At 38.1% G+C, this 20545-nt stretch overlaps 1 protein-coding gene across 1 annotated transcript in view; it reads right to left on the bottom strand.

The window, feature by feature from the left end:
• The window catches only part of LOC104226822 (uncharacterized), a 52593-nt gene extending 48924 nt beyond the window's left edge, over window positions 1-3669 (bottom strand). The window contains exons 1-2 of the mRNA XM_070163531.1: window positions 3580-3669; window positions 36-187 (exon numbers count right to left, since the gene is read on the bottom strand). Of these exons, the coding sequence (XP_070019632.1) occupies window positions 36-165 (130 nt within the window). The 5' untranslated portion in view covers window positions 166-187; window positions 3580-3669. The remainder of the gene's footprint in view (window positions 1-35; window positions 188-3579) is intronic.
• Window positions 3670-20545: the final 16876 nt, after the last annotated feature.

Below are 20545 nucleotides of genomic sequence, written 5' to 3'. Positions count from 1 at the left end.
AACAAGAACACTCCTTAGATGCAATTCAGCATTACCTTCAACTGATTCATGGCAATGGAGTGGGACATGAGAATCTCTTTTCCTCCACTTGAAAAAATTAGGATCTTCCCATGCCTTGTAACCATTACTTGATGGAAGAACCATTTGACTGATTAAAGAAGACATCACTTTATTTGGAGTTACACCTCTGCAAATACAGATTTATGTCTTTAGCCTTGAAACTCTGAATAAAACAAATGTACAGGATCTCAGCTATTGATGAATCTTGTAAGATGGATCTTCTCATAACCAAAACAAATTATGAATAAAACACATGTACAGATTTATGTCTTTAGCCAGGAATAAAGATCTTCCCATGCCTTGTTAACCATTCCCAGTGAAGATATACCTTCACATGTTTTTATCTATGTAAGTATTTATGTATATCCATGTTAACTGTAAAGTCCACAATAAAAGACAAACTTATAATTTTATTTTATTTTTTTTTGTTTTTGATGAAGTAAGGGAATTTCATTAAATGGCATCTAGAAGATGCATAGCAAAAATTATAAAATAAAGGTATTGTCCGCTCATATACAAAAACTTACAGGACAACTAAGGAGCAGACAAAATCCAGAAACAGTTCAACACTAGTTACAGGAGCCTGATTGAACCAACTAAATAAGTTAATTAAATAAGTGGCTTTAAGAGTGTGGTTGGGAGTTGAAATCCCATCAAAACATCTACGGTTTCTTTCATTCCAAATACTCCAAAAAATAGCACCAGGTACCATTGACCAAGTCTTTTTGATGGATTTCCCAACTCTCCAAGAACACCAACTCTCATAAGCTTCCTTGATACTGTTTGGCATAACCCAAGCAAGTCCAAAAACTGATAAAAACATACTCCAAATATCAGCTGCTACTGAACAATGCAAAAAAAGATGCCTCACACTCTCAGATTCCACTTGGCACATATAACATCTATTCACAGAAGGAGTAACAGTCGGTATACTCCTTCTGCTAAGATTGCCTTGAGTAAGACAAGCTTCATACAATGTTGTCCACATAAAGCCAGCTACTTTTGAAGGTAGTTTGGTTTTCCATATAAGCTTCCAAGGCCATTTGTCGATCAATTCCTTGTTGGAGCATAGATTGTCATATCCTCTTTTGACAGTATAGGTTCTGTCTTTTGATTCACCCTATTCCAACCTATCCTGCACCTGGGAATTGACATTAGCACCTGATAATTTATTGAGCAAACCCAACAGATCATCCAACTCCCAATCTTGGATGTCTCTTCTGAAATGTGGAGCTCAAGCACTATTTTGCCAAACATGTGAGATAGTTGCATCTTTATTACTAGCAAGTAAAAATAAAGCTGGAAATTCATCATTCAGGGTCTTTGTTCCTAGCCATTTATCTTTCCAGAAAGATATATGAGCCCCGTTCCCTAACTTGAGTGATGACTTGAGCTTGAATTCTCCCCAAAGCTTTGAAATGTGTTTCCAGGGGCCTGAACCATGTGGAGCTCTCCCCCGCCTAGTGCACCAGTTGTTTGCCACCCCATACTTTGCTTGAATAACTGTTTTCCATAGCCCTGAACTTTCCATGTTGTACCTCCAATGCCATTTCATCAATAAACTCTTGTTATGCAAGGCAAGATCCTTTATCCTTAGCCCTCCATGGTTCTTAGGAAGAATAACTCTTGGTCATTTAACTAGATGGAACTTGTGAGTGTCATTGTTGCCTTCCCATAAAAAATCTCTTCTTAATTGACCAAGTCTCCTTTGTACCTTAGCTGGGATTGGGAATAAGGACATGAAATATGTTGGTATGCTATCTAGCACACTATTGATGAGTGTAAGTCTGCCTCCAAAGGATAGGTATTGCATTTTCTAGGAAGCCAGTTTCTTTTCAAATTTTTCAATCACTCCATTCCAGATGCCTTAAGACTTGTATCTAGCTCCCAATGGAGCCCCAGATATGATGTAGGGAAAGATCCCACTATACAGCACATAACCTCTGCAAGCTCATCCAGATTTGGGACTGTGTTAACCAGATAGATAGTGCTTTTCAGCATGTTCATGTGTAGGCCTGAAATAGCTTCAAAGATCATCAGCGTGAGATTAAGATATAGAACTTGTGATTTTTCAGCTCCACAAAAAATCAGAGTGTCGTCTACATATAGCAAATGCGACACTATCACAGAATTGCCCTCTTTATTGCCCACCTTAAAACCCTCTAGCCAATGGAGCTGGTTAGCTTTGTCTAACATTTTGCTTAGGCCTTCCATAGCAAGAATGAACAAAAAAGGTGACAGTGGATCTCCCTGTCTGAGGCCTTTTTGGGGAGAGAAAAACCCAACAGGTCCACCATTGATTAGAATTGAGTACTTCACTGTGGTAATACAAAATTTAATCCATCAAATCCAGCGTTCTCCAAATCCATCTAGCTTTGTCTAACATTTTGCTTATAATTTTATTTTATTATTGATAACAAAGAAATCCCTGAGGCCCAAATGGCACACGGTTTGAACTCGATGGATAATAGGCACCATTCTCTACCTTTTTGCGCTTGAGCTTTTGTCCGCGGTCAGTGAGAGGCAGAATTTCCATTAAGGGGGTTCAAAAAAGAAAAAGTTTAAAAATTAAAAGAGATTGTGGCTAGTGGAAATTGAACCAGCAACTTCATAAAGGTTTGAACCCCCTTAACCACTTAGCTATGTTTTTGAGTTGTATCAAGGGGATTCAAAATATAATATATAGAGGCACAAAACGGATTTTGCTTTATATGTACAATGATATTTTTTTATGAATGGGGCCCCCTTGAGCCCCCTTAAATCCGTCCCTGTCCGCGGTAGGGTTCGAATTTGAATCCATCACATACACCTAACTCACACAACACGGGTTGTGCTCTTACCACTAGACCAATGCCCTTGGGGCAACTTATAAATTTTTAAATTGGGCGGTTGGAGCTTTATGAAGGGGAGCTTTGGCGTAATTGGTAAAGTTGATGTCATGTGACCAGGAGGTCATAGTTCGAGCCATGGAAACAGCCTCTTGCAGAAATGCAGCGTAAGACTGCGTACAATAGACCTTTGTGGTCCGACCCTTCACACTGACTCTGCGCATAGCGGGAGTTTAGTGCACCGGGTTGTTGGTGCTTTATCAGGTGGGTATATATGTAGTGCACAAATAAGAACATAGCTTAAAAAATTTATACTGCATATTATACAAGCAATATACCCATTTTAGGGATTACATTGACCAATACTCATAAACGTCTTCAAATGGACCATATATCATTAAGTAAATCTCTGTAGACACATAGTATTAGACAAAGGCACACAGAAAATGGGTATTAAAAATTATCCAAAGGATATGAAGTATGGATATACACTTCTTCTTGAAGTTGCCACACTGAATAAGAAAATTGCTTCGTGTGTCAGTACAGGCAAGTGATGAAAGTTCTTAATAGACCATCTAAATTGTTCATAGTTCTCAAAAAATCAAAATAAATCAAGAACAGTTTCAATGGATATTTAAAAGTAAAAGTAGGGACGAAGACTGCTATAGATCTAACTTATTGAGATTCTTACCCAATAATTGAAAATAGCAAAACTCAGACGAATTAGAGATGGGATATTGTGGGGAAAACAATACTAATAGAGAAAGTTGACACTTACCAGTTGCCACTTTGGAAGTGGGGGGCATAGCAGGTGTATGATGGAATATACTGAACGGGTGGCATATGCAAGTTAAACGACTTGTTGCGTGGGTGACCCCACTTTAATATATGAAATTAAAAAGATTTAAGGATAATACATAAGTTCTTTTTTCACTTATCCGAACTTTTTTAGTGAATACCCTAAAACACCCTAATTAGTTACCTATTTAGCTAGCGTTTGGCCATAGATTCTAAATTTGTTTTGAAAATTTTAATTTGGGTGAAGTTTGGTTTGAAGATGAAAATGTGTTTGGACATACGTTTTCAAAACATATTTTCCAACTTTATGTTGGAAAAACATGTATATAATTCCCAAATTTTGAGATTTTGGCCCAAAATAAGCAATTGGGGTGATTTTGGAATTTGGGGTTTGGGATTTGGGATTTTGCCAAAATGTGGGCAAAATTTATGGTCAAATATGAGTTTTGAAAATAAATCCCAAATTTATTTTGGCCAAACGGGGACTTAAACTATTCGGATCCTCAAAACCCCCTTAAACTATATTTTTCTAATATATATTAAAAAATACGTCGTTATTTAAACAGTACTATATTTTTCTAGTATATATTCGTTGAACTCTTAGAAATATGTTGGGTACATGCTCTTAATAAACTAAAAACGTGTCATATGGTACTACACGTAGCTATCTAACTCAGCCTAAAATCCTTCAAAACTATCTTCTTTATTAGTTACCTACTTAAACTATCTAGTGTCCCCAGATTTTCTGAACTATATTCATGCATATAGTAAACCCACACTAAAGGTGTGTGTATAACTATATTAACTTGTCTTTTATACTAAGTATTTGGTGTAGTTTACTCGTGGTGTATTACTCTTGAATGACTGATTTTGGGCTTTAGCCAAAGTAGGATCTAATGCAATGTGTTGTATAACTATATTAACTTGTCTTTTATACTAAGTATTTGATGTAGTTTGCTCATGGTGTATTGCTCTTGAATGACTAATTTTGAGTTCTAGCCAAAGTAGGTATAATGTGATGTGTTATTATTAGTTTTAATTGTGGTTGTACTTTGTGTTAGATTCTTATTGAATAAATATTTGTTTACATTCACTTTACAGAAGAAAAATAAACAAATCTTATTACATTTTTTGAAAAACCATCTTATATTACACAAAATTATATTACACAAACAAAAAATCAATCAGCCAGCACGTACATTCTCTAATTTTAGATTACACAAATAAAGTCCAAGAAATTCAACTCCATTCACTATAAAGTGTTGGATTTAATAACATGATTTAAAATGAATATTCTTTCAATAATATGGATTAAAAATGAAAGATGATTAAAGCAAGAAAGAGAATAATAATTTCAGAGAAAACGTGAGAGAGAGAGAAATTCAAGAGGAACCTATGGAGAACGGAAGAAGAAAGGTGGAAAAACGAAGAAGAAATGTGAGAAAATAAAGAAAAAATATTAGAATATTAAAAGAAATTAAAAAAGTTTAAAAAATAATTTTTCTAACAGGTAAGCTTAGTTAGTCATTACATACGATTAGGTGAGGCCATGTGATGGCTATCTTCATCCACCACGCGCCTTTTGGCTAGTCATATATTTTGCTAGATAATCAACGGAGAATTTTTAATATATCGGAGAATATAATTTAGGAGTGTTGACGGCTAATTTTGGTCCTCCCTTTTAAAATTAATTTATTTATATTTAATAATTTACAATAAATATTTTGAAAATATTTTCAATTAACAAATACCTATTTTTTACAAAATTAACTAAGTATTAGTAGTTGTGAAATTAATAATTTAGTATTAGTATTATGTAATTACAAATATACTTACTATTTTAAGATTATTAAAATAACTTTTATATACATCACATAGGATTTATAATTAATTTAACGAATTACTTCTTAATTCTAGTTAATTAGACCACTATGTTAATAATTCGAAATTATTGCCATACTTTAGAAGACAAAGTATTTACAAATAATTAATTACAATAGTCGTATATTTGATAATTATAATTTTACTACTCCCTCTGTTCCAATTTATGTAAACCCATTTCCTTTTTGATCCGTTCCAAAAAGAATGACCCCTTTCTAAATTTAGAAACAATTTAGCTTAAACTTACAATTCTATCTTTAATAAGAAGCTTTTATAACCACACAAATACTCTAGACCCCTTTTTAACATGTTTATGACCACAAATTTCAAAAGCCTTTATTTTTTCTTAAACTTTGTGTCCAGTCAAATATGTTCATATAAATTGGAACGAATGGGGTATATTTTGTTGAAAATAATTAAATTTATTTCAAAGAGGTTAAAGATCAAATGTTTATAATTGCAATTGCACTCCTAAACGGGGCATTTGCATCTATACCCGCTTTTTTGGTCACGTTTTAACTTGTGCCCGCTTTGTAAAAAAAATTACAAGTGTACCCACTTTTTCGCGTAACTTCAGCATACGGGGCTGAAGTAGCAAAGGCAATCACACAAAACTTCAGCATTCTAGTAGACGCGGCCTGAAGTAGCAAGTGTGATGAACCAAGTGTGTTGAAGTTTTTGTTTGTAATTGTTGAACTTAAGCATAGTAGCTGAAGTTTTGTTCTCTATTTTCTGAAGTTTTTGTTTGTAATTGCTGAACTTAAGCATAGTAGCTGAAGTTCTGTTCTCTATTTGCTGAAGTTTTTGTTTGTAATTGCACTAAATAAGCTAAAGTTTTTTTTGTCATGGATTCATTAGTAGCTTTTTCAAAAACTTCAACAGAAGATGCTGAAGTTATTTAGTTCATTTATAAAAACTTCAGCACTAAATAAGCTGAAGTTTTTTTGTCCTGGATAAGCTTTTTCAAAAATTTCAACAGAAGATGCTGAAGTTATTTAGTTCATTTGTAAAAACTTCAGCACTAAAAGCTGAAGTTTTTTTGTCCTGGATTCATTAGTTTTGTCATAAAGCTTTTTCAAAAACTTCAGTAGAAAATGCTAAAGTTATTTAGTTCATTTGTAAAATCTTCAGCAATATATAAGTTGAAGTTTTTGAAAGCTTTCTAACATACTAGATAAATAATCAGATTGCCAACAGTATCTAAATCATAAATTTTGGAAACAATAAACGTGAAAAGAACAGAATTATCATTGTCTACTAGCTTACGTACTTGAAAATATTCACAAATTATTGTCTACTAACTTACGTAATTATTTATAATTTATTTTTAAATAATCTGATAAAAATATTTATGGCAATCATCCCATGAATTAAAGTTTCATAGCAGCACAAATAGCAGCAGAAGAAAGAAGAAGAAGAAGAAGAAGAAGAAGAAGAAGAAGAAGAAGAAGAAAACGAAGGAGGAGAAGAACAAAACGAAGGAGGAGAAGGAGGAGTAGGAGAAAGGGGGCTGAAGTTGTTTAAAATGTGGGTACTAGTTAAAACTTTTTAAAAAATGGGTATAGGTTAAATGGGGGCAACCAAATAGGACGCCCCGTGCAATTTTTACCTCCTAAACACAAATTGGCCATTTTCTAAATTAAAATTGGCCCAAACACAAGCCCAATCCGCAATTAACCCAATCTAGGTCCACCTTCACTTTTCACCTTGGAAATCCACAACCTCTTCTCTAAGCCAATCCGCTCATGCCACATCATCTCTGCATAACACTCACAAAAGAAGCACAATGGATCTAAACCATATGTTCCTTAGATCAACGACTCACAATTTATCTCCATTTTCTCTTTAATTTAAAACACTCGTCAGATTTCATCCCACCGTCAAAATACATGTAACGACCCGGCCGGTCGTTTCATAAGTTACCGCTCTGTTTCCCCCATTTCTGCTTCTTATTGCTTTGTTTATCGGTTCTATATGTGATCGGGTTAGTTGGCTCGGATTCGGAGAGGTTTTGAGAAGGTTTGAGACACTTAGTCTCTTTTGAGGAAGCTTAACTTGGAAAAGTCAACTGGATGTTGACTTATGTGTTAAAGGGTTCGGATGTGAGTTTTGATGGTTTGGATAGCTTCGGTAGGTGATTTGGTACTTAGGAGCGTGATCGAAATGTGTTTTGGAGGTCCGGAGTGGATTTAGGCTTGAATTGGCGAAATTGGAATTTTGGCATTTTCTGGTTGATAGGTGAGATTTTGATATAGGGGTCGGAATAGAATTCCGAAAGTTGCAGTAGGTCCATTGTGTCATTTGGGAGGTGTGTGCAAAATTTCAGGTCATTCGGACGTGGTTTGATTTTGATCGAAAGCGGAATTTAGAAGATTTTGGAATTCTTAGGCTTGAATCCGATGCGAATTTGGTGTTTTGATGTTGTTTTGAGCGTTCCGAAGGTTGGAATAATTTTGAATGATGTTATGGGATATGTTGGCATTTTTGGTTGAGGTCCCGTGTGCCTCGGGTGAGTTTCAGATGGTTAAACGAACCATTTCAAGTTATTGGAAGTTGCAGAAAAATCTGCTGAAGTGTTGCAGACGGTAGTGCTTCGCGTTCGCGAGTGGACCCTCATGTTCGTCAAGGGTTAGCAGGAGAGGCTGAAGATTTGGCCTTCGCGTTCGCGAAGGGCTGGGTCATTGAGCTACGCGTTCGCGAGAAGGGGAGCCGCGTTCGCGAAGGGTTGGAGTCAGGAAGCATGGCGTTCGGGGGAGGTCAGACGCATTCGCGAAGGAGGAAAATATGGTCAACGTCAGTTGTGCTTCGTAAATGCGAGACTTTGACCGCGTTCGCGAAGAAGGTTTTGAATGCCTGGGCAGAATGTTTAAATAGCCATTGTCCGCGATTTTGGGGCTAACTTTCATCATTTTTGGGCTATTTTGAAGCTTTTTAAAGAGGATTGAAGAGGGATTCAAGGGGGAACACTTGGAGGTAAGATTTATGGACTTAATACTCGATTCTAATGTGAATTCTACCTAATTAATCATGGAATTTAAGCCTAACATTGAAGAACTAAGACTTGTAATTGGAGACCTAGAATTTGGGATTTGAGGGGTCGTTTGTGGTTGGATTTTGATGCTTTTGATATGAATGAACTCGGGGAGTGATAAGGATTCTATTGATGTAATTTTTATCGGAATTCGAGATGTGGGCCCGGGGGTCGGGTTTGGCCAATTTCGGGTTTTGTGTTGTAATTTGATTACTTTCGAGTGGGCTTTATTTTCTTAGCATATTTTGATAGCTTTGCACTGATTTTGGTTATATTTGGAGCATCCAAAGGTCGATTCGAGAGGGAAAGGCATCGCGGGCTAGAGATTTGGACCGGATGGAGGTGAGTAATGATTATAAATGTTGTCCTGAGGGTATGAAACCCCGGATTTCACATTGTTGTGCTATATTAAGGTGGCACACATGCTAGATGACTAGCGTTGGGTCGTGCACCGTTGGGGATTGTGACTTAGTCTATTCCGAATAACTGTTTTACCGCGTATTTGATTGAAAACTATTTGCTATCATCATGTTTTAGGATAAATACCATATCTGGGCCTCGTGCCAACCATTTGGACCATTAGGGGATTTTTACTGATATTTCCTTACTGTTTTGACTTTATACTTATACTCAGTCATGCTATATTCTACTGTTTTCATAACTCAGCCATGTTTACTCTATTTTAACACATTAAATGATATTCTAAATGATAATTTGGGCTGAGCATCATGTTTTACTGTTGCCCGAGTGGCTTATGAGGTTTTGACTGAGTAAGGTCGAGGGCCTGTGTTGTGAGGATACACTGATTTATGATTATGAGGCCAAGGGCCTGAGATTGTACGCCACGAGGTGGCTTGTTGATATGAGGCTGAGAGCTTATTGATTATGCCACGAGATGGCTTGATATTGCGCTTGAGCCATAAAGGGCCCCTCTCGGAGTCTGTATACCCTCAGTAAGCGCGGGTACCCATTGTGATATGAGATATAGCCCGGGGCTGGTGTTGTTCCATGATATTGCCCGAGGGGCGGATTTCATGTGTTTATCTGTTCTAGATGCTTTTCACTTAATTGTTTAACTGTTAAAAAAGTGTTTTAAAGAAGCTTCTTCTGAACTAAGGTGTCTTTATTTGTTTTCACTGTTTCATTGCTTTTACTAGTTTTATACTGCTTCTTTATAGCATGTTGATGTGCTTTTACGTGATTTCTTATTGCTCAGTCTTCATTTATTATTATTACTCACTGAGTTTGAGTACTCACTTTACTCCATGCACCCTGTGTGCAGATTCAGGCACTTCAGGTCCCGCTAGCGAGTGTTGATTCTTCCATCTCAGGCGGATTCGGAGATTCAGTAGGTAGCTGCTCGACATTCGCAACCCAGTGCTTCTCCCCCTATCTTATTTTCTCTTGTTTTAGTTCTGTAATAGACTATGTAGACTCTTCCTATTTTTAATCGGTTAGTTAATACTCATGACTGGTGACACCCCGATGTTGGGCTATGTCTATTCCGCAAATTGTCTTATTCACCTTTAGTTTAGGGTTATTATTATGTCAAAGACTTAATTTGTATTATTTTAACTGCTTAAAATGAATTGTGTGTGTGTCGGTTGGCCTTGTCTTCACGAGAGGTGCCATTACGACCGGGTCCGAGTTTAGGGCCATGACAATACAATAATCTGACGGCCACCAAAATTCCTCTTCAAAACCCCTTAAGTGCCCAAATTGTCAGAGCTGTTGATCATCATATCCAATGGCCCAGATCTCATCTCCCTATGTTAACCTAAGAGATGACCCCAATTCCCCCTAAAATCATTTCTACTCAGACTCGGCCGCCCCTTATTTCCCCTTTCCGCTCTATTCTCTCAACTCCCATCACCCTAATCAGTCAAGAAAATCTTGCACAAATTCGTGTAAGGTCTCAAATCGCCGAGAAATTATCATTTCTGTCTTCATTACCCACGATTCTCGCTGAATGTTTGCCTATTTCGTCTTTGAGATTCAAACGCCCAAATCGAAAAAACTTAGCATACCAATGAAACATCAAATCGTCAGAATTTTCTTACACACTGTTAAATCTATGACATGCATGGCTATATCTGTAACAATCCAGTCGGTCATTTTGAGTGTTGTATCCCCGCTCCCCTATTTACTGCTTATTTTGTGCTCAATTATTGCTATGCGACTTGTCGAGGTGGTTGGTTTGGTTTCGGGGATTTTTCGGAATGGGTTGGGACACGTAGTCCCATTGTTGGAAACCTAAGTTAAAAGAGTTGACTGGATATTGGCTTATGTGTAAATAGGTTCGAAATGGTGTTTTGATGGTTCTAGTAGCTCTGTAGGGTAATTTTAAACTTAGGAGTGTGTCCGAATATTGATTTGGAGGTTCGTAGTCGATTTTGACTTGAATTGGCGAAAGTTGGAAGAATCGAAGTTTAGAGAGTTGAGAGGTTCGGCCGAGAGTTGACTTTATGATTATCGGGATCGAATTTTGGTTCTGAAAGTTGGAATAAGTCTGTTATGTCATTTATGACTTGTGTGCAAAATTTGAAGTCAATCAGAGTTGATTTGATAGATTTCAGTATCAATTGTTAAAAGTTGTAAGTTCATTAGTTTCAATAGGTTTGAATTGGGTGCGATTCGTGTTTTTGATATTGTTTGACATGACTTGAGCCTCGACTAAGTTCATATCGTGTTTTGGGATGTGTTGGTATGTTTGTATGGGGTCCTGGGGGCCTCATGAGTGATTCAGATTGGAATTTAAACTTAGGGAAGTGTTGTTGCTAGTGATATCTAGTTCAATCGCACCTGCGGAGGATTGGTCGCAAGTGAGGGACCCCAGAAGCGACCAAGGGGTTGTAGGTGCGATTATGGGTGAGCTATGGCATTTGTGCAGGTGCGAAGAGGATTCCGCACCTGCGAGTTCGCATATGTGGAAGGAGGATCGCAGAAGCGAAAAGAGGACTGGTGAGGTAGGTCCGCAGAAGCGGAAGGTTTCTCGCAGAAGCGCACCTGCAAATGCGGGCTAAGGACCGTAGGTGTGCGAGGTTGGGTGTCTAGTGTTTGTCTGCAAAAGCAAAATTTGACCGCAGAAGCCGAGAAAAGGGTCGCAGGTGCGAGATGTCTTGACAGAATTTAAATTCGAAGGGTTTGGGGCTTTTTTCATTTTTAGACTTTTGAAGCTCGGTTGGAGGCAATTTTTTAGAGAGGTTTCGCGGGATTTATTTAGGTAAGCCACTTTTGTTTAGTTATATTCAACAATATTGATTACCCATTGAATTTTCCACCTAATTTATGTATTTTTAAGGTGGATTTTTGGGATTTTTGGGCTAGGGATTGAAGAGTAAGAATTCGGAATTTGAGTGGCGATTTGGTGTTGGATTTGAATAATTTTTGTATGGTTGGACTCGTGGTTGAATGGGTGTTCGAATTTTATAATTTTGTTGGATTCCGAGAATGGGCCCGGGATTGACTTTTTGACTTTTGTTAAAAATCTTAGATTTGTCATATGGAATTGATTCCTATAGCATATGTCGACTGTATCGAGTTGTTTGTGGCTAGATTAGAGGCATTCGGAGGCAAAGGCTTATTGTAGTAGAGATTTGCACGGTTTGAGGTAAGTAACACTTCTAAACTTGGTTATGAGGTTATGAATCCCTGAATTGCGTGTTATGTATGTAAGCACGTAATTTTTGACCCGCATAATTTTTAAGTTAGTTGTAGTATTTTAAATATTTACTTGAGTTATTATTGATTTTTAATCCATTTTTATTACCACTTTATTAGTTTAATTTTATTGTTTTAGTATTTAAAAAATTAAAAGAAAATACAAAAAAAAGTTTCAATTTTTATATTTAGTTTTATTTTAGTAGTTTATTTTGATTAATTAAGAGTGATTTTTATATTTTTATAAGTACATTACATTGTTTTAGTCTTCCTACCATATTTAAGCCCAGCAAGACAAAGGCCCATTCTTCCCAACCCATTAGCCCACTCTTCACTTAAAATGCAAGTTTAAATCCTAGCCATTGATTTCCTTCTAATCCAATGACTATCATCCCTTCCCACCTCCATATAAAATACTCAATTATAGAAACCCTAACCTAATTCCTAAGGAGAAAACGACAGACCTCTCATTATCCGAAAGAAATTGGCCATATCTCTCTCACTGGAGTGAAAAGAATTCACACACATAGATAGAGAAATTTGAAAGTTAATTGAAAAATCACTTGATGTGCAGTGGAAACAACATTGTTAAATCCTAAGAGCTTTCCCTTACGGAAATTTTCAGAATTAGAGATACTTATCATCTTTGTTGACTTGTTCAATTCCAATTCCATTTGACCGTCCCCCCTTCTATGCAAAAACTATTCAATCTAGAAATCCAGAGATGTTAACGCAAAGAGAGAGCCGCACACCTTAGCCATTTTTCACACACAAACATAGGAGAGATCGAGGAATCTGGAGGCAAATATCGAGAGAAAATGAGGATTGACGCATAGCCGAAGCCTTCAAAATTTCCATCTTTTTCTCGCTGGCTTCACCTTCTTTAAAGCAGCTCAAACTCAGATGAAATCACTCATATTCCTCCATGTTTTTTTCTCCATTTTTGCCATGCAAAAGCTTCACTAAAAACCAGTAGAGACAACTTTGAAAAATAGCTGTAAATCCACTATTTCAGCCATGAACTCTACGAAATACAACTGCAAAACAGTCCTAAAAATCAGCCTTCCGATTCCAAACACCGAGAACATAGAACAAGTTACCAACGAGTTCGAGTTGAGGTTGTTCGAGGTCATCAATTCCAGTTCAAATTCTGATCGATAAGCTCATTGGAGAACTTTCGGAGCTCTGTTTCTTGTTGTACACATTGGGGAACATATTCCATAATAAAGGTTCAATTTTAATTCATCTCTTTATTTATTAATTTATGTTGTGCTTCGGTACTTTCGAATTCATTGTTGTTGCAAGTTTGGGTAATCTTGTCACATGCTATATGAATTAATTTCTTTATTCCCAAAGAACGTTGTACGCCATTTGTGCCGCTTCCTTTTTCGTTGATTCAATGATTGAATTTCCAAGGATTGTTGGTTTTTTAATTGGTCATGGGAATTTGGGCGGACCATATATTTGGGTTTAAGGGAATTAATTATAACAAAGGGCACATGGGCAGAGCAAGTTTCATTTGCCAAGCCTAATGATTTCAATCAGTAAATTAAGAACTGGCCCACTCCTTCATAATAGATAAATGTCTCATAATTTCAAAGATAGAGTAGCGAGTTGTAAACCCCTTTAACACGTAGATAACTTTTCAATACTCTAAATAGCTAAAAAAAATTGACTTCCAGTAACTTCACATTCATAAATTCTTTGCCTTCAAAATAATCTCAAAGTCAGAAGAACAACTTATGAACACCGTAGTTTGCTTTAGGCGCGCTAAATAAATAAATCATCGTGACTATGGGTACGACTCCCGTGGCATAGTCACGATACGTAACTCCAACTCGAGTGTGCATTTCACGTGACTCGACCACAACTTTGAATAATAATAAAAATTAACATGTTGTAAATCGCGGGTGGGTTTCACGTGGCGCGATTCGCAATATATACAAAAATAAATGAGTGCGCGACATCGCGACTTGTTCAAATAAATTCCATAAATACTAAAAGCGGTTTAAGAGGTAAAAATGCACAATATATTTCAAATATGTATTAATCAGATAATTAGGTCAATTATCAATAGTTGAGCGACCATGCTAAAAGCCTAAAACCACGGAATTCGGGAATGTCTAACACCTTTTCCCGGGTTAATAGAATTCTTTACCCGGTTTTCTGTGTTCACAGACTTTAAAACAGAGTCAAATTTCCTCGATTTGGGATTTAAAATAAACCGGTGACTTGGGACACCATAAATTATTCCAAGTGGAGACTCTGAATCTAAATAAAAATTCCATTTCGATTATTATCACTTAAATTGGAAAAACTCTCTATCCCCCCGGGAAAAGGAGGTGTGATAGCTCTGGCGACTCTGCTGGGGATTAGAACCCAGAATCTCTGGTTGAGGGTTCAGAATTCGAGCTTAGAATAACTATTATACTAGGCTTTCGTTTATTATCTGATTTTTACTTGTTTGAGCCTAATGTGTTAAATGCCGCTTTTTACCGCTTTGATATTGTTTGAACTATATATAAACTGTTACGAACCCTTCTTCTCTCTAAGTCTTCTAAATCTTCTGGGAAGTGCACGCTGGCGTGACTTCTTTTCTGTTAGTGTCACACCCTAATTTAGAACGAGGATCAGATCAGTTACAAAGTCGGATGGCCTTTTGGTTACCGGTACATTCCCCCCCCCCCGGCTCGAGTTGTCCGATCGGGTAAGCGAGGTCTAGAACAATACACCCAGGTTTTAAATTTAGAATAACATAGCCTCATGTTGGATCCCTAGTAGAAATATTTGTTTGCATCACGTGCATTTGACTTTGGGGACTCAACACAGGGATTGGGTCTGTCTAGGATAGGTGTACCCGAAAAAAGACCATTCTGATGTATCTTACGTACTACTTGCGCATTTGTTTGTTTCGGCTTGCATGTTCACTGGCTTCTCGAATAGGGAAACAAAATTAAAAGAAAAAAAAAACAAAGTGTGAGAGGCAGGTATTTGAAATCCGAAACTCTGCGGAAATTTCGAAAAAAAAGAGAAAAGAAAATAAGCCAATATTTTCAAAAAGTCATGTTTTCCTGTTCCGCCAAAACTGACCGAACTACGCGGATCTGATTCTCACCGGGCGTGAGATACATAGGCAAACCCCATCGGTTCCGGCCCCCAATTTTCAAAAAATCCAAAAATATTTTCCTTTACTTCCTTCTTTAGAAAGTCTTTCTTTTAGACCTCAATTTTTAAAAATCCAAAAATATTTTCATTCTTCTTTAGAAGTTTTTCTTTCCAAAATGGAAAAAAAAATTCAAGATTCAAAAACATTTTCTTTAGAAGTCTTTCTTTCATAATTTTAACATAAAAGACAAAAATCCAAAGATATTTTCTTTCTTCTTTAGAAGTTTTTCCTTCGAAATTCCAAAAACAAAATCGAAATAAAAAAATATTTACTTTCTTCTTTATAAGTCTTTCTTTTGAAAATTAAAAAAGAAAAAATATTCAAAATCCCAAAAAAAAAGAGAAAACATTTAGTTTATTTCCTTTATTTTTAATCTTCCCGAACTACGCAAGATCTGATTCATATTTCTGTGATGATCCGGCCAGTCGTCTCGTGTTTCTATGAGTTTCGATGATTCAGATAGCTTTGAGAGGCGATTTAGGACTTAGGAGCATGATCAGAATGAGTTTTGGAGGTCCGGAGTAGATTTAGGCTTGAATTGGCGAAATTGGATTTTTGGCGATTTTTGGTTGATAGGTGAAATTTTGATATAGGGGTCGGAATGGAATTTCAAGAGTTGCAGTAGTTCCGTCGTGTCATTTGAGATGTGTGTGCAAAATTTCAGGTCATTCGGATGTGGTTTGGTTGGGTTTTTGATCAAAAGCGTAATTTAGAAGATTTTGGAATTTTTAGGCTTGAATCCGATGCAAATTTGGTGTTCTGATGTTGTTTTGAGCATTCCGAAGGTTGGAACAAGTTTGAATGAGGTTATGGTATATGTTGGCATGTTTAATTGAGGTCTTAGGGGCCTCGGGAGAATTTCGGGTGGTCAATCGAACCATTTTATGTTGTTTGGAATTGCAAAAAAACTGCTGAAGTGTTGCAGAGAATTAGACCTTCGCGTTCGTGAAGGGTTAGCTGGTGAAGACTGAGATTTTAGCATTCGCATTCGCAAGGAAGGTGTCGTGTTCGCGAAGGGCTGGGCTGAGGTGCATCGCGTTCGCGAGGTAGAGTCGCATTCGCATAGAGGAAATTGAGCAGCTGGGTTGGAAGGTGTTTTGTTCATCGCGTTCGCGAGAGAGGGAGTGCGTTTGCGAAGGGTTAAGCGGAGGAGACATCGCATTCGCGAGTGACTGGCCGCGATCGCGAAGAGGAATTTTTTGTCAAAGTTATTTCGTGCTTCGCGAATGCGAGGCGTTGACCGCGTTCGCGAAGAAGAAATTGAGGCCTGGGCAGAATGTTTAAATAGTCGTCTTGTCCGCGATTTTGGGGTTTATTTCCACCATTCTTGATCGATTTTGGAGCTTTTTGAAGAGGATTGAAAAGGGATTCAAGGGGAAACACTTGGAGGTAAGATTCATGGACTTAATACTCGATTCTAATGTGAATTCTACCTGATTAATCATGAAAATTTAAGCATAAAATTGAAGAATTAGAGCTTGAAATTGGAGACCTAGAAATTGGAATTTGAGGGGTCGTTTGTGGTTGGATTTTGATGCTTTTGGTATGAATGAGATTGTGGGGAGATAAGGAATCTATTGATGTGAATTTCATCGAAATCCGAGATGTGGGCCCGGGGGTCGAGTTTTGGTAATTTCCGGATTTATGTTATAAATTGATTATTTTCACTTGGGCTTCGTTCCCTTAGCATATTTTGACGTCGTGATTCTGATTTTGGATAGATTCGATGCGAGTGGAGGCTAATTCGAGGGGCAAAGGCGTCTCGAGCTAGAATTTGGACTGGATTGAGGTGCGTAATAATTTCAAATGATGTCCTGAGGGTATGAAACCCCATATTTGCACATCGTCGTGCTATATTGAGGTGACACACACGCTAGATAATGAGCGTGGGGTCGTGCACTGTTGGGGATTGTAACTTAGTCCGTCCCGAATGATTATTTTACCGCGTATTTGACTGAAAACTATTTGCTATCATCATGTTTTGGGCTGAATGCCATATTTGGGCCTCGTGCCAACTATTTGAACCCTTAAGGGATTTTTACTGATATTTTCTCATTGTTTTGACTTTATACTTGAACTCAGTCATGCTATATTCTACTGTTTTCATAACTCAATCATGTTTACTCTGTTTCAACACTTAAATGATGTTTTAAATTATATTTTGGGTTGAGCATCATGTTTTACTGTTACCCGAGTGGCTTGTGAGAATTTTGACTGAGTAAGGCCGAGGGCCTATGTTGTGAGGAAACACCTGATTATGATTATGAGGTCGAGGGCCTGAGATTATACGCCATGAGGTGGCTTGTTGATATGAGGCCGAGAGCCTAGTGATGATTCCACGAGATGGCTTGATATTGTGCTTGGGCCGTAAGGGGCCCCTTCAGGAGTCTGCACACCCCCAGTGAGCGCGGGTACCTATTGTGATGTGAGATATAGCCCGAGGGGCTGGTGTTGTTCTATGTTACTGCCCGAGGGGCGATCCTTTATGTGTTTATCTTTCTTAGTTGTCGGTCATTTACCTGCTTAATTGTTAAAAAGGCATTTCATAAAGTTTAAACTGAACTAAAATGACTTCACATATATTCACTGATTCACTATTTTTACTGGTTTTTACTGCTTCATTATAGCCTGTAATGTGCCTTACGTGATTTCATATTTCTCAGTCTTTATTTATGATTATGACTCACAGAGTTGGAGTACTCACTTTACTCCCTGCACCCCATGTGCAGATTCAGGCGCATCAGGTCCCGCTAGCGAGTGCTGATCTTTCCAGCTCAGGCGGATTCGAAGATTCTCTAGGTAGCTGCCGGCGTTCGCAACCCAGAGCTTCTTCCCGTATCTTATCTTATCTTTGTCTGTTTTAGATCTGTATTAGAATGTAGACCTGTCTTGTATTTTTCGGATTTCTAGTTGCTCATGACTAGTGACACCCTGGTATCGGGCTGTGTTGGGTTTTATTTCCGCAAACCGTAATGTTCACTGCTATCATTTTGGGATTATTATTATGATATTTAAGACTTAATGCTTATTATTTTAAATTGCTTAAGATTGAAATGGGAATATGTCGGCTGGCTTGTCTTCACGAGAGGCGCCATCACGACCGGGTCCGGGTTTAGAGTCGTGACAAGTTGGTATCAGAGCCTAGGTTACATAGGTCTCACGAGTCATGAACATGTTTAGTAGAATCTCGCAGATCGGTACAGAGACGTCTGTATTTATCCCCGAGAGGCTGCAGAACCTTTAGGAAAACTTCATATTCTTGAAATTCTCGTCGTGCGAATTTGTTGATTCGAGTACTAAACTTCTGTTATTCTATTCTCTCCCAGATGGCGAGGACACGCGCTACCGGTCAGGACGGATGACCACCAGTACCACCTGCTGTGGCCACTAGAATCCAAGGACGCGGTCGTGGTCGCGGTAGGGGCAGAGGTATGGCCCGCACAGCAGCTAGGGCAGTACCTACAGATCTACCAGCCACCCCAGTTCAGGATCAGGTCCTAGTTGTGGACGCTCCAGTAGCACCAGATCAGGCACCAGCTGTCCCATTTTGATTCCGAGTCTTCAGGAGGCCTTGGCTCAGATTCTGTCAATATGCATTGGCCTAGCTCAGACAGTCTCAGTTACTATAGCCGCAGCTACTTCTCAGGTCGGGGAAGGCACTCAAACTCCCGCCGCTTGCACGCCTGAGCAGGTCGTGCAGGGACTTCAGACACCGGGGGCACATCTAGCCCAGCCGGTTGCAGCTGCTCCGGACTATGTAGTTCCTGCCATGCCAGAGGATGAGCAGCTGTGACGACCCGACCCGTCATCTCATGAGTTACTTTCTCGTTCGTCCCATTTTCTGCTTCCTCATGTTTCATTATCGGTATTGGGTGCATTAGAATTTATTTGGAGCAATTTTGATAAGAAATGAGACATTTAGTCTCTTTTAAGAAGGTTTAAGTTGGAAAAGTCAACCAGACATTGACTTATGAGTTAGAGGGCTCGGATGTAAATTTCGACGGTTCGGTTAGTTCCGGGAGGTAATTTGTGACTTAGGAGCAGGACCAGAAGTAATTTTGGAGGTCCAGTGTTGAATTAGGCTTGAATTGGCGAAGTTAGTATTTTGGCGAATTCCGGTTGATAGGTGAAATTTTGATCCGGGTATCGGAATGAAATTCCGAGAGTTGATGTAGCTTCATTGTGTCATTTGGGATATGTGTACAAAATTTCAAGTCATTCGGACATCGTTTGGTCGGGTTTTTGATCGAATTTGTATTTTAGAAGTTTTAAAAGAACTTAGGCTTGAATTCGATATAATTTGATGATTTTGGCGTTAGTTGAGGTGTTTTGACGATTGGAGCAAGTTTGGATAATGTTTTAAGACATGTTGGTGCTTTTAGTTGAGGTCTCGGGGACCTCGGGTGTATTTCGGAAGGTTAACGGATCGATTTAGGCACGAAAAAAATAAAGCTGCAGCATTTTTTTACAGCACTGTGAACAGTAGTTATGAACAGTGCCCATGAACAGTACCCATGAACAGTGCCCCCGTAACAGCATCCGTGAATAGTGCCATGAACAGTACCCCGTAACAGTATCCGTGAACAGTACCCCGCAACGATATCCGTGAATAGTGCCGTGAACAGCACCCCGTAACAGTATCCGTGAATAGTACCCCGTGAACAGTAACACGGGGTGAACAGTAATTCCGAAAAATTTTGGGCAGAAAGTTTACATTCATTCGCGAAAAACACCCCATTTCTCCACCATTTTTAGTCATGTTGAGAGCTTTTGAACGGGGATTGAAGGGAGTTTCAACTAAGATCGATTGGAGGTAAATTTTATGAGTTAAATACATGATTTTATTGAAGAATAATCCTAGAAATCCATGAAAATATAGCCAAATTATAAGAAATTAGGGCTTGAGATTGAAATTCTAAATTTGGGATTTGAGGGGTCAAATGGACTCCGATTCTTGTGAATTTGGTATGTATAGACTCGTGGCGAGATAAGGAACATTTTGATGTAAAAATTTCTAGATTTCAAGACCTGGGCTCGGGGCTCGGGTTTTGCAAATTTCGTGTTTTTTGATATTTTTCGAGTCTTTTCGATTGGGTTATATTCCCTTAGCCTATTGTGATG

This window comes from Nicotiana sylvestris, chromosome 12, assembly GCF_000393655.2.
Source record: "Nicotiana sylvestris chromosome 12, ASM39365v2, whole genome shotgun sequence".
Lineage (NCBI taxonomy): Eukaryota > Viridiplantae > Streptophyta > Magnoliopsida > Solanales > Solanaceae > Nicotiana > Nicotiana sylvestris.
Note: the sequence above shows the minus strand (reverse complement) of the source record. Positions and strands in the feature narration are given on the sequence as shown.